The 15784-nt window shown below is 36.5% G+C and overlaps 1 protein-coding gene across 1 annotated transcript in view; it reads right to left on the bottom strand.

Annotated features, from left to right (window-relative positions):
- Positions 1–2754: 2754 nt before the first annotated feature.
- su(f) (cleavage stimulation factor subunit su(f)) overlaps positions 2755–15784 on the bottom strand; it is a 34988-nt gene continuing 21958 nt past the window's right edge. The window contains exons 13-16 of the mRNA XM_085956673.1: positions 5167–5335; positions 4936–5070; positions 4642–4748; positions 2755–4153 (exon numbers count right to left, since the gene is read on the bottom strand). Of these exons, the coding sequence (XP_085812799.1) occupies positions 4049–4153; positions 4642–4748; positions 4936–5070; positions 5167–5335 (516 nt within the window). The 3' untranslated portion in view covers positions 2755–4048. The remainder of the gene's footprint in view (positions 4154–4641; positions 4749–4935; positions 5071–5166; positions 5336–15784) is intronic.

The raw sequence follows: 15784 nt of genomic DNA on the forward strand, positions 1-15784 counted from the left end.
TACTGTTGGTAATTTTATATTATTATTTACATTATTTGTGTTAGCTATTCAGTGTCACTGTTCCCGCCAAAATTATGTGAATTTTTGTTGGGCGTTTTGCCATAAAGATAAATCAAAATACTCAATTAGATATTTTCCAATTACTTTTTAATTAATGAGTCTCATTCCAAATCGACTGCTCCTTTACGTCCAATAATATTAATGTGTATATTTTTTTAGACTATTGACATATTTTTATACAAGTGACTCATTACACCATTTCAAGATTATTTGTATGATTTTATTACAATAAAAGGTATTCAAAATAAAGTTGATTTTATTCATGTCACCCATTGTCATTGTTCCATAATATTATGAGATGATCTCCGGATATACTTACCATGATCATGATACCATGCTCCCTTGCTCATGAATGATCATTATGATTATGATTAGCATTAGCAACATTATAGGTTACCAACATTCATCAAACTTCATCAAAGTCAAGTGACCTACCTTGTGATTAATATTGAGGTAATGATATTACTCAACACTTAGTCAAATTGGTACATCGAGGGAGGCATAAATATTAGATATTATTCACATGACTCATAGGGCGGACTGATAACTCAAAGGACCAAGAACATTAGAAGAGTAGCCCGGACAGTGAGATTTGAGTCCATCTTGGTCTAAATTTCCCATATATAAAGTTGTCCAAAACTCTTCTTTTCTTTTGAAAAGTAAGTATTTTAGATGTCTCCCTTGACATACACACATCACACACAAGTAGCCAAAAATAAAGAATTTGATAAATCTGTTTTCTGCTGTTCGAACTACGCTCATAGTATAAAAAATCAGCGTTGGAGGGGAGCAATGGGGTTTTGGTTTTACCCAGAGCCAGAGCACCGAAAATTTATAGTGCTCCACTTCTCTGGATGTTTTTTTTATTAAATTTTCGTCCTAAAATCCGATGAAAATATTATATTTTACATTTTGATGAGACACTGGAATTATTAATTGAAATACGGCACCACTGCCGAGTGATAAATAACCTCAATTTTTTGAAACCTTATTTTTTATAATTGCAAGGACGAATAATAAACCTTATTTCAAAACTGCTTATTTTTTTAACGTTTGTATACATATACCAATTAAAACTTTTTCCCCAGAGCGGAGCTGGAGCAAGTAGTAGGTTCCGAGCGGAGTAACTCAAAAAATCCATTCTGATCCTCTGTAAAAAATACTGAATAATGTGCCAATATTACCATGCAATGGCCTCAGTTGGCGGCAGCATTGTCAACGTAGCATTTTTCTTGCCAGATCTAGCATTTTGAAATGGGCTAGCTTGCAAAAATTCCAATCTGGTGTTAAATCTAGCATTTTTGACACCGCAAACAGTTTCAAAAGAAATTCATTATCAAATTCAAGCTTTAAACATACAGTATAACCTCGTTTTTACATGCCCGGAATTCACGTTTTCCCGGCAATTGCGTGTATTTTTTTCAGTCCCGATGTATTTCAGTACATTTAATACCCGCATTTACGTTTTTCTTTCCCGCGATTTACGTTGGAAATATTCAAAATATGCGAGTTACGCGCGCTTGACTTGTTATTTTTTTAGAAACATAAAATTTAAATGTTCTTTTTTTCAATACCCCCCTTTTACATTTTCCCTCCAATTAGGTTTTTTTTTCAGTCCCTTAAAAAACATAAAATAGGGGTTATACTGTATTTTAATCGATCAATTCCTATCTAAATACAATGGGAAAAATAAAATATATTTTTTTATTTCAAAGAGAAAGCGACAAACTAGAAAAAAACAGGGTTTCTAGTGTCCGCTTTTTTTGAATTGTTCCAATTAGTTTCTTGAAACAAAATTATCAATTTAATGTTGTTAATAAGTTTTCTTGGAACCCTCGTGTCTCTTGTCAATTAATTATAGTTTTAATGTTTTTTTTTCAATCTAGATATATCAATTTTTATGTATTTGTTTCGACCTGGAACCGACCCATCATTTAGGAAACAACTATTGCAGATAATATAATATGGACTGATTTCAAAAAATAAAAAACAATATTTCCTTTTGAATTATTTTATTAATAACACACATACAAATATACATTATTTATTCTGCCTCAGTCAAGGTCTGTCCATATAAAACAGTAATACGGGATTGCGTCAAAATTACAACAAATCAAATAACTCTTGTACCGATCTGTCCAGGAGAGGAACGTTATTTACTGCTAATAATGGTGTAGTTGAGCTTCCTTATTTTTTCCATATGACAAGATTCTGAAGCAATTTAATTGTTAATTTTATATTCATATACTAATTAACTTGTTACATATTGGATGGCATTATTTAGATTTTGATTCTATAAAAAGCTATAATTATTGTAAACACTATAGTTGAGCTGTTGAAAATTCATTTCATAATCAGTCTGATTTCACAATCGTAATTTCATAATTGTTTAACTGAAAACAAACATTTCATGCTCTCATAGATTAAAATCAGCATACCATTTATTTACAGTAAAACACCATTAATACAAAGACTCTTAATCCATCGTAAATTAAAGTATTTGCTAAAATTTATAAAATCTAATGATTTCCACTAATTCGATGAATAAATCATAGTAGTCACAACTGATAATAATCTGAAAGAATTCTATCGGAAACGCAATAATTGCAACAAAAAAAAATTTTTTTCACGTACTATTGTTTTTCGTCATACTTGTAATTCGTATTTTTTTTTTTTGATTTTCTGTTCCATCAATTTAAAAATTATCGGAACTTTACTGTATATCCATTAATGTTTGTATTGTGAAAAAAATGTTGTTTCTTTCCTGGATAAGTGAGATTTGTGTTTCATATACCTAGTCGAAGAAGTTTTAAGGTAAAACAATGAAACCATTACCATACTTTTGCCTTTTCATATGCAATGGAAACACACAATATTCATAACATCCTTAACATTATAATTTTTATACATTCTTAAAATTAAAAACTAAGTATCATCAGTCACTATGGAACTTTTTATAAACCTAATCCGCATCAATCGTCTTCGATACCACTCAATATTGAATATGATATTACAGTATTGGGTCATGGGTCATAGGAGTAAAAAAAACTTTTTAAATAGGTATTGTAAGTATTTAAAGGTTTAGATTTAAATAGTACAAAAATCATCAAATTGTACAGAAAAAATTGAATATTATATCGTCACTGTTCTGGCAGAAGACACTAATTCGAAAAAATGACATATTGAGTTAGTTATACCAAAATGTTCCTTATTTCAAACATTACCGTCTGGAAACCTTCTTAATAAATAAACAGTCTTTATTTTAAAGTCATCCTTTTTACGATTACTTAATAAACTCACATGATAGACCATTTCAAACATTTTAACAACTTCAAAGTCAAATTACTCAAAACTAGTATTCTCCAATTAGTGTGTTCTGTCAGAACAGAGACGATATTATGTAGTCAGTTATAAACGAAAGGAATGTGTTTAACCCTTATTTTGCATTTCTTGTGCACCAAAAACAGAAGGCTCAACGGATCTGTCATTTACATTTTAATATTTGTAAATTAAATATAAATATCCTTTAACAATTCATATGTATATACTTAACATTGTAGACATATCATTATACATATTATCGAGAGATATTGGAGTTCCAACTTAATCATTGTATGGCCTTTCTGATATGACTCGCGCGCATTCCAGGTACCTACATGTGACCGTATTGAGCCGTCCACATGGAATCGCCGCGTGTCACTTCTCGCGCGCGGTCGAGGTACAGGTGACCTCATTGAGCTGTCCACATGCACTCGCGGCGAGACGCGCGTCATTTGGACAAGCTCTATCCGTAATAATTATGGCTTGTATAAAATGGTTAGTTCCTCGAGTACCTACCTACATAAAAATGTGATATTTTTTTTTCTCGGTAAGGCAATTTATATCCTAGTCACGGTTTTGCAATTCTGTCAACTTCCAATATAATATAACAGCTCCTAAGTAGCAGCGGGTAAAGGCAATTGGAGACTGGCTTGAAGATGACGATGACTTAGAAGACATGTCTCTTTTGCTGTCTCTGTCGGTAGATGTCATTGGCAGGCGGGGGAGCGTTCAAAGAGTCTTCATCATCAGAATCTTCACCTCGCCGACGTTTCTATAACACATTAATATTCCAGTCAAAATTGATTATTCATTTAAAACAAGGATGTTGAAGAAAACCTCTACTTGATGGAGCCTAAATATATTCATGCTTCATAGGCTCACTGAGAGATTAAAGACTCCACAAAGAATATACCATCGTTTACGTACGAAGCATGCGTGAAGTGAAAAAATGCAGTCGGTATTATTGGAAGCTATCAACCTCGCAATCGCGTGCATTATCCGTGGAAATCGAAAGATGTTTTTACATCTTTCAGAAAGTTGTAGAGATGGTTTCCCATTTGTGAAGAGAGGCGGAACAGCCTCATGCCATTGAAGTTGTATAATGAATACCCCATCACCAGAAGGAAACACATCAGAGTGAACATTGACACTGCATCCTCCCAAAATGTAAAGTTGTAAGCCAATTATTAATTAAAGTATCCCTGCGGATCATATCTCACAAGTGTGACATTAAAATAATCAAAATTTTGTGGTACGGACCGTTCTATGAACTGCAGAGATTCCGTCATCGTCAACAATCCAGTGGACAGATCGAGCCATGTCAAAAAGCTTTGTGTCGCAGCCATTCTTCATAATCGGAGCAGGAACTATACAAAACACAAGGACATATAATTTCAGTTACTTCGTGAGATTTCATATTTTTGATACTGACCTTTAACAACTGAGAACTATCATGTGTATGTACTACATATTAAAATTACAAATACATTTCAAATAACGGTTAAGTAATTAATAAATATAAAGACGGAATCAAAAGGTCAAAATGGTTCGTACCTTGGTCAGGAAGTTGAATCTTATTGAAGACTTCCATGAGTTGGTCGACGGCGACGAACGGTCCTCCAAAGCAAGCGGGAGGAGGCAACAGCGTGCACAGTTGGGCCGCGTGCGGGGGCACCGGGAATGTTCCGCCTACAAATTTCAAATAAGCATAATATATTTAAAAAGACCCACCTAATATGGTATATCATAATTGTTGTCAGGATTAGCGTATGGAGTATAATGTACCTGGCACAGGGTGATCTCCAGGCAAGGCGTTGATTTTGGGTTTGTAGGGTAGCATGTGGGCGGTGTCAGGCGAGGCGATGGGGACTTCCCCGCTACCTGAACCGTTGGTGGTGCCCAGCAGTGCTTGCAGCGGACCCAGGCCCAACAGCCTGTTTGACATACACGCCACCTATAATAGAAATACATTAGCTCTACCTACTGGTTACATGAAAATTTTGCGTAAAACGTTTCGCTGTGAGCTATCTATCAAAAAGAGATGACCTTGTACTATACAGTCTCCAATTTTATTAGATTCAATATGAACACTAATTCAATTTCCGTAGCTGATTTTGGCAAAATTCATAAATTCAAGAATGAAAACCTAACCTAATGACATGACCCGGCTCACGGCTTGCTCAATAATGCTACCAGGCCGTCACTGAGGAGACTAGTGATGAATTAGGAGAGGTGGATCTCCTTTGTAGTATCACAACTTTTGAATTCCCGAATAAAACTCTCAGCTGGTGTGGTGCCGAATTTATTCAGGTACTGGAGTTCACGGTCACACAATAAAGTTAACTATCATTGTTCCCGTAATTAAATCTCATTAAAGTATCAGTAAACTATTTATTTGTTCACTATAGGGTCTCTGTGAAATCTTTCACAAATTCCCAAAAAGTCACACCTAACTCGGAGAATGTGTACGCAGATATTCTTTGGATATTTTTAATTCATGAAATATTTTCCCATAAGAAAGAAAATATAAATTATTCTTTGGTCACACAGTATTAGGTTTATAAAAAGAATAGAAATTATTTTATTGTTGTTTATAAAGTTTATTTATGTTCACAGCATATTTACAAATATTTATTTGTGTTTACAAACTTGTTTACAAAAGGTTTGCTTAATGTTTACAAATTTATTTACTAAAATTTGTTTTTATGTTTACAAATTTATTTACCAAAACTTGTTTTATAATTATGTTTACTTAATAAAGTTTCAAAAATTTATTTTATAATCCCGAAAAGATTTGTAAAATTTATTATTACAGACTGAGTTTATTAATTTGTTTTTGTAAAACAAATCCGATCGCGTAATTTATCCCGATTACGTCACCTCGTATGATGAGTAATGAAAAATAAAATTACTCCGCGTGTACGTCACTACCGGCAGATACGTGCTATTCGCGCTGCGTTTTAGCGGCCGACGTCACTACCGACAGATATGAGATATTCGCGCTACGTTTTGCCCGCCGGAGGGGACTTACTGGTACGTATGTATCGCGAATTTACTGAGAACCATGTCTCCCAACTTAGCAGTGAGGACTGCTGCTTGCTGAAGATCGCTGGTGAAGAGTGTAGAAACTAATGATTTTACGGGAAAAGTGGTCGCCTTTTATACCCTTCGGATAGAGGTTTAACAGGAAACAGTCCGTAAGGGATAGCAGATGTATATCTTTCTCTCACGGGATAAATTTACGTATATCTCCCGTTCCTGGCAACTTTCTAATAGAGATATCTTCTAATTAAATCGGGTTAAATTTACTCTACCTTATTTTCACAAAATAAAGTCTTAATAGGGATGTTTTAAACACCCTCTAGAACAAGTCCCTTAAATACGCCGTTGCGATGACGTAAGCAAAATAGTTGATTTTATATGATTTTTCGTGTTCAAACGAAGGGGAAAGTTTCTAGCTTTCCATCGAGGTATCGGAATAAGTATTCGGGTACTAAATAAGGGAATGGCAGTCTTTAAATTTAAAATGTCAAAACGAAAGGTTGACACCCACGTACCAGTCCTTTCCACCACTCTTGGCCTTTTTAGGCCAATAGAATTTTACTAAGTTTTAATAAAACTGTTTGGTGCCGCAGAAACTTTCTCATTCGATATTTATCTTTCGGACGAACATTATTACGTGAAAACTCCATAATATTATACTTAACATTTCAACTTAAATATATAAATGCTTAATCCTAACAAGATGTTAATTACAAGCGACTACAAATTTATTTAGTCTTTAATAGTGGCTTTTCCATAGTAATCTAAACGTAACCTTGAATCTATTTTTATCTGGCAACTCAACACAGCTGGGCCGTAAATTCTAGTCGAACAGAATTCAGTTAAAGTTCAAGGTCACACGTCAATTTGTATTTTTAGTTGTAGTATTTGATTCTTTTATTTACCCAAGACGCGATTAAGATTTATTATTGTTTATGGGTAGAAACCCATCTATACCAGAATCTTAAGTTTTTCCAATTGTTACTTTTACAATATTCATTATAGTCAGCAAGTTATAGCATTAACAAAATCTATAATTATAATTACGCGTCTATAAATATAGGTACGCGTTTACAGTATTTTTATAACGGTAGTTAACTTCTATCTTGTATTGATAAAATTAGTATTAAAATTCTTTATTTACAATTATACAGTATATAAATTTATAAATATTCAATTTTCTTTTTCAATTTTCATACACTTCCATTATTGCTATAAAAGTTATTGAAGCATGTACTTGCTAAATTTTACGTAAACAATCTCTCCCATAACTTATTTTCTAAGTTTAATGGAGATTTCCCGGAAATTATTTCCAAATTAGATCGCGCCCAAATCTACGCGACGTGTCATTTCGAGGCCTGTGGTCACAGCGTTCCAATTACACTTTAGCAGTCTCGACTTTCGGAGGCGAAATTTTTTACGTAAAATTTTATTACATTTACAAAGAAAAGGTTAACAACATACATTTTACTTCTTATTACTAAACGATTACGCTACTGGTTACCTGTTCATGGTCTTTTTCGACCATTTCTTCCCTGCTTCTTCCATAGTTTAGAACCATGGGACTTATATATCCTGTCTGAACCGTGTCGTGAGGTTGTCGCAAGGCTATTGAGAAGTAGAATTGACTACAAGGCTAGATTTGTATAGTTATGTCGTTAAACCATACTCTGCCACAAACACTAACTGAAGGTCGGCGTTTCTGCTCGTGTCAAATGCCCACCCTTAATAAAGACATAACTGTATATGTCTAGTCTCAATTCACCATCGCATCACCTCAGGACACAGTAATATTCAAAGCGATAAAGCAACAGTAAAGCATATTCAAAATAAAATACACAAAATCTGCGCATGCACACAAAGTTTTTCTTTTACTTTTTTATAATTAATATTCGCCCAGATTCAGGTCTTAAAATTCTAATTAATAAAAGAAAATTATACATTGTAATAATTCTGAAGTTAAAGATTTTATTTTGAGGACGGTGAGTGCTGTATGGGACGACTACTGCTTTTCCTGCCGAGGGACAACCGCAAGGAAGAGGGCTCACGGAGACGCTCCCTTTACGACCCATGGACAGAAGTAGAGTTCGACTTCCCGTCGCGAATCACGTTCCCGCTTACTAGAAAATACGGCATAGTACCATGATATGCCAGGGAGACTCCCCTGACAATACCTTTAATATTAAATTACATAGGGTCATTTAAACCTATTTAATCTAACGCCCAATACTCCTAGCTATATATTACATTCTACAGAATTTGAAATCAATCCCAATTAAGAGACTTATTTTTCGCAGCTCCGAATACTAATAAGGACTTAGCGTGAAAGTTACGAACTTCCCCACGCCTAGATTAGCAACACGTCTTCATTTCGCAGCTCCGAATACTAATAAGGACTTAGCGTGAAAGTTACGAACTTCCCCACGCCTAGATTAGCAACACGTCTTCATTTCGCAGCTCCGAATACTATTAGGGGCTTAGCGTGGAAGTCAAGGACTTCCCCATGCCCTAATTAGCAACACTTTCTTCGTTTCGCTCTCCCCGAAGACTTATTTCTTTCTCGCTTCGAGAAAAGACTTGTTTGCTTCGATAATAGACTTATTTCTTTATCGCTCCTCTCGAAGACTTGTGGTTTGCTCCGATAATAGACTTATTTCTTTATCGCTCCTCTCGAAGACTTGTTGTTTGCTTCGATAATAGACTTATTTCTTTATCGCTCCTCTCGAAGACTTGTTGTTTGCTTCGATAATAGACTTATTTCTTTATCGCTCCTCTCGAAGACTTGTCGCCCGCTTCGATAATAGACTTATTTCTTTATCGCTCCTCTCGAAGACTTATAGCTCGCTTTAGTTAGAGACTTATTGGTCGCTCTAACTAGAGACTTGTTTGTTTCGCAGCTCCGAATACTAATAAGGACTTAGCGTGAAAGTCACGGACTTCCCCACGCCTTAATTAGCAACACTTTCTTCGTTTCGCTCTCCCCGAAGACTTATTTCTTTTTCGCTTCGAGAAAAGACTTGGCATACAGGCGAAGGCGGTAGCGATCGCTTTGAGCGACGCTTACCTGATCGGCCTATACGCTGATACTGACGTTTGGGGGGCGCATTCCGGATGGGGGCGTCTCGTAAGACTGCGTCCAACGCATCCCGCCACTCGCCAAAGGTAGTACCTTGATCTTCGCTCCCGGGCGTCGGGAGGTCGGTCCGCCCTCCCAATCGTCCCATCCTCCTAAATTCTCTCTTGGGGGGCGCTATCTTGATGGGGGCGTCCCGTAGGACTGCGTCCAACGCATCCAGCCTCTCGCCAAGGGTCATCTCTTCATTTGATATTGTCGAGTCAACAATTCTTTCCACTCCAGCTTCTCCACCGCTAAGTTCGGAATCTGTTCTTGAACTCGCCAGTAGTTCTTCCCGCGCACATTCCTGCGCATCCATACGACGTTCTGACAGGGCGTGCACTCCCTCGTCTCTGTCGTCGGTAGCTTCGGAAAGCGGCGTAGGTGATACCACCGGGTCGTCCGCTCTTTCATTAGCCAGATTCTTCTCAAACTATTTCGCACCGCAGCTCCGAATACTAGTAAAGGACTTAGCGTGGAAGCCATGCGCTTCCCCATGCCTTAACTAGCAACACTCTCTTCGCTATTAATTTAAAATATATCACACTTATCACTGATATGTATATCACGCTTATCATAATCATGTATATCAATTTAACACTAGTATTCAAAGCACTTTTATTACTAACATTTTTATCAAGTTTAATATTTAAATCTTTATGAGGTAAACTATTTTTATTACGTGCAATTGCAGTAGTTGGCAATTTCTCTTCACCCGGCGCATCCAACGTACTACCTACAATTGTCCACGTACTTCTGACTACGCTATTTGGACGGTCTGCAGTCGTTACAGATGGTAGTGTCTTTTGACACGCCGCAAAATTCTGTCCCCGACTACACCTGTCCCTAGGATCTAAAATATTTACAGAACCGAGAAAATCCGTAGAAATTTTGCTTTGTTGGTTATGGGCAGCCGTAGCTGAGTCCCATAACTCTTGTTCTCCGTTATTGAGTATATTACCGCCTTTGAGACGATGATCATACACAACAACTCTTTCGTCACTATATCTAGCTTTATTTATGTACATTAAGTTCATATTTCTTAATTCGAACTTAACACTATCAAAATTGATCTTATTAAGCCTATACAATTTATTTTTAACATTCTTAATACTAAAGGACTTACATTTACTTGATTTTTGTTTAAGATAACGATTATAGTCATCTAATGCTATGAGCTCTTCTTCATTAAGTTTATTTCGCCTTAATTTACCGAAGGTATTAATGTTTTGTAGTCGACGATTAGTTCGACTTTTCCTAATAATATTCTTAACGTCAGCCTCGTGGGGTCTGTTCGCTAATTTAAAAGGTAAGTCCCTTCCTAAAGTTTCGTTGCTCGATTGCAACGACGATCGACTATCTAAACTACATACATCGCTATTAATATCAAGTAAACTGCCAGCTTCGGCTTTAGTATAATTAGTACTATTAATATTTTTACACAAATGGTTAGCGGAAGCACAATAATTCGTTAAATCATTTGTTACAAGAGATCTGTCGTCAGTATCGACGAGACTACAGTTACTTACGTTTGCCGATGTTCTCAGCACACCAAGAGCGCCACTGCTTACGCCTTCGCCGCATCCACTGCTAGCTGTCTTTAACTGCTTATCTTGATAACCTTCTTCCTTGCCGCCAACATTTATTTCATAACTTCCTAATTCTAATTTATCTAAAAACTTTTTATATTCTATTTCGCCGCCGGTAAAAGGATTAAAATTTTCTACTATTTTACTAGCAGAATTCTTAATATCACGTTTGCGATGTTTCTCCGGTCTTACGCTATTATCCTTTACAAGAGGACCTGTACAAAGATTAACTTGGTTACTAGGGCCAGCTTCGACCTCACAGTGAACCTTAGGGTTAAATGATTTCACCGGAAGGGTGTCCTTCAGTTCACTTTCACAGTTAACCCTATTCGCCAGAAGAGCGTCTATATCACTAGCTAGAACTCGGCTGAACGGCGTTCGAGGAACGTTCGTGTCACCTTCTTGAGTCTTCTCTTCGGCGGTCCGCCAGTGTTCGTCGTCTTGGAGCCATCGACGATCAACCCGGTCCGCGAGCCGTCTTCATGGCTCCTTTCTGGTCTGCTGAGCTGCTTGCCTGTCTGGGCAATCCTTGTTTTCATGGAAGCCAGGACAATGTTGACAGCGCCTTTGTCGGGCACCGCCTCGCTCTTCAATGCGAGGACATGGGCGGTACGCAGGTCTTTCTGAATCGTTTTGCTGGTCTGATTGCCGTGGAGGCCTTTTATCAACAGCCTCCGTGGTCTTATCAGATTTCGCGTTAGTCTCTTGTACCGAACGCTGCTTCTCGCGCCAAGTATTTTGTGGTACGGGTCTCCTTTCATTATTCGCCTTGGTGGCATTTGCTGGAGATGGCACGGAAGCCAATGCCGATTTCAATGGTCGAAGTGTATGAGCTACTTCAAGCAGCTCGTCCATCGTCTTCCATTTCTCTTGATTAACCCTTATTTGATCGCTCACGGTGAGTAGGTCATAAAAGGTTGAAGCCAGGGTTTCCGACTTCATTTCCGGAAGGAGTACCTCGGCTAATTCCATCTTCTTCAGGAGGAAACCATAAGCTCCCTCTTGAGATCCTTGCTCTTTATGTTCGAGCTCCGTTCGTTGAGCACGACGTCTTGAAGGCGATTCGAAGTGCTCTTTCAGATCGTTACTAAACGACCGCCAGCTGTCCGAGGTGTCAATATTTTTGGCCCAAGTCTTGGCCTCTCCTCTGAGCTGACGTATAGCCAACTCTGTCCAATTCTCAGCTGGGTACTTCACAGCTTCGCAATATTCTCTGCAGCGTCGGAGAAAAAGTTCAACGCTCTGCTTTGGGCTACCCTCATAGGTGGAATGGAGTTCTGGCTTAACATGGCACGGGGTACATACGGCTGGTTCTGGTGGTGCCATTTTTTGTTTGGGATCCGACGTGCTTACTTGCAAAAATGAATCCTCTTCGGGGAATACTTGCGCGTTTTGCAAGCCTTCTTCCAATATGAAGTCTTCTTCTACACTCGGACCCGGAACAGGGTTCGGCATAATTTCTTCGAATTCCTCCGTCCCCTGGAGTTGGAAGAAGCGGACCTTCGACCGTAAATTCATATAAAATTTCAGCTATCGATTGCGCCAATTTTCAGCTTCCTACGACCACCCGTTCGTCCGCAATCGACGTTTAAAGTTTTTGGAGGGCATGCGCTGCTTGTCGCTGATAACCCTGAAGGCTTGCAACTCCTGTTACAAGCGTCCAATCTTCTCCGTTTAAAATCTTATATTGTAATAGGTACAGGCCTTCATGTACCTATACCCATGACGTCACGGTAATTATGATAATTATCGAGATTTTAATGTACAAAGTAGTATAAATTTTTTTTTTTCAAAAATTTTTTTCTTTGTCTGGGTTCTTGTACCTATACTTGTATGGTACTCAACTTTAATTTAGAAAAAAGCTTAAAAATTCACATGAAATTTTTATTGTGCATTTTATTCTTAATTCTATTATTTCTGTTACGGTGAGTAACACAATTTATTTTTATACTTTCTTTATGGTTTAAAAGGGTCAGAGAGATCCTTTGGATAGTCTCATCGACATACTTTTGCTTAATGTCGGTATCTGACTCTAATAATTTACCAAAAGTATTTATTTTATTTATTCTTTCCTTTTCCAAGTAAATCAAGAAAAGTATTCTATATACAGTCGCCTTTACGTATATATTCTTCTCCAAATTATATTTTTCAAAAGTATTCATCACTGGTTCCTCGTTAATGCGAGTTACACTTTATTTCATTGTACTCACATTTATAAAGTTGAGGTAGATCGCTCTTGTAGCTCCGGTATAAGGTTCTTAAAACCTCTCAGGTAACCACAATTGATTGATACACTTCACAATATATTGTTTTTAAAATCTTTTAGTAGATCCTAGTTGTAGGATCGTTCAGGTTTTCGCAACCTGAAGATGCCGCACGCATTTGGGCGCCATAATGACATGACCCGGCTCACGGCTAGCTCAATAATGCTACCGGGCCGTCACTGAGGAGACTAGTGATGAATTAGGAGAGGTGGATCTCCTTTGTAGTATCACAACTTTTGAATTCCCGAATAAAACTCTCAGCTGGTGTGGTGCCGAATTTATTCAGGTACTGGAGTTCACGGTCACACAATAAAGTTAACTATCATTGTTCCCGTAATTAAATCTCATTAAAGTATCAGTAAACTATTTATTTGTTCACTATAGGGTCTCTGTGAAATCTTTCACAAATTCCCAAAAAGTCACACCTAACTCGGAGAATGTGTACGCAGATATTCTTTGGATATTTTTAATTCATGAAATATTTTCCCATAAGAAAGAAAATATAAATTATTCTTTGGTCACACAGTATTAGGTTTATAAAAAGAATAGAAATTATTTTATTGTTGTTTATAAAGTTTATTTATGTTCACAGCATATTTACAAATATTTATTTGTGTTTACAAACTTGTTTACAAAAGGTTTGCTTAATGTTTACAAATTTATTTACTAAAATTTGTTTTTATGTTTACAAATTTATTTACCAAAACTTGTTTTATAATTATGTTTACTTAATAAAGTTTCAAAAATTTATTTTATAATCCCGAAAAGATTTGTAAAATTTATTATTACAGACTGAGTTTATTAATTTGTTTTTGTAAAACAAATCCGATCGCGTAATTTATCCCGATTACGTCACCTCGTATGATGAGTAATGAAAAATAAAATTACTCCGCGTGTACGTCACTACCGGCAGATACGTGCTATTCGCGCTGCGTTTTAGCGGCCGACGTCACTACCGACAGATACGAGATATTCGCGCTACGTTTTGCCCGCCGGAGGGGACTTACTGGTACGTATGTATCGCGAATTTACTGAGAACCATGTCTCCCAACTTAGCAGTGAGGACTGCTGCTTGCTGAAGATCGCTGGTGAAGAGTGTAGAAACTAATGATTTTACGGGAAAAGTGGTCGCCTTTTATACCCTTCGGATAGAGGTTTAACAGGAAACAGTCCGTAAGGGATAGCAGATGTATATCTTTCTCTCACGGGATAAATTTACGTATATCTCCCGTTCCTGGCAACTTTCTAATAGAGATATCTTCTAATTAAATCGGGTTAAATTTACTCTACCTTATTTTCACAAAATAAAGTCTTAATAGGGATGTTTTAAACACCCTCTAGAACAAGTCCCTTAAATACGCCGTTGCGATGACGTAAGCAAAATAGTTGATTTTATATGATTTTTCGTGTTCAAACGAAGGGGAAAGTTTCTAGCTTTCCATCGAGGTATCGGAATAAGTATTCGGGTACTAAATAAGGGAATGGCAGTCTTTAAATTTAAAATGTCAAAACGAAAGGTTGACACCCACGTACCAGTCCTTTCCACCACTCTTGGCCTTTTTAGGCCAATAGAATTTTACTAAGTTTTAATAAAACTGTTTGGTGCCGCAGAAACTTTCTCATTCGATATTTATCTTTCGGACGAACATTATTACGTGAAAACTCCATAATATTATACTTAACATTTCAACTTAAATATATAAATGCTTAATCCTAACAAGATGTTAATTACAAGCGCCTACAAATTTATTTAGTCTTTAATAGTGGCTTTTCCATAGTAATCTAAACGTAACCTTGAATCTATTTTTATCTGGCAACTCAACACAGCTGGGCCGTAAATTCTAGTCGAACAGAATTCAGTTAAAGTTCAAGGTCACACGTCAATTTGTATTTTTAGTTGTAGTATTTGATTCTTTTATTTACCCAAGACGCGATTAAGATTTATTATTGTTTATGGGTAGAAACCCATCTATACCAGAATCTTAAGTTTTTCCAATTGTTACTTTTACAATATTCATTATAGTCAGCAAGTTATAGCATTAACAAAATCTATAATTATAATTACGCGTCTATAAATATAGGTATGCGTTTACAGTATTTTTATAACGGTAGTTAACTTCTATCTTGTATTGATAAAATTAGTATTAAAATTCTTTATTTACAATTATACAGTATATAAATTTATAAATATTCAATTTTCTTTTTCAATTTTCATACACTTCCATTATTGCTATAAAAGTTATTGAAGCATGTACTTGCTAAATTTTACGTAAACAATCTCTCCCATAACTTATTTTCTAAGTTTAATGGAGATTTCCCGGAAATTATTTCCAAATTAGATCGCGCCCAAATCTACGCGACGTGTCATTTCGAGGCCTGTGGTCACAGCGTTC

Source organism: Rhyacophila brunnea, unplaced genomic scaffold (assembly GCF_057557595.1).
Source record: "Rhyacophila brunnea isolate RB1 unplaced genomic scaffold, BYU_Rbru_1.0 scaffold_6, whole genome shotgun sequence".
Classification (NCBI taxonomy): Eukaryota; Metazoa; Arthropoda; class Insecta; order Trichoptera; family Rhyacophilidae; genus Rhyacophila; species Rhyacophila brunnea.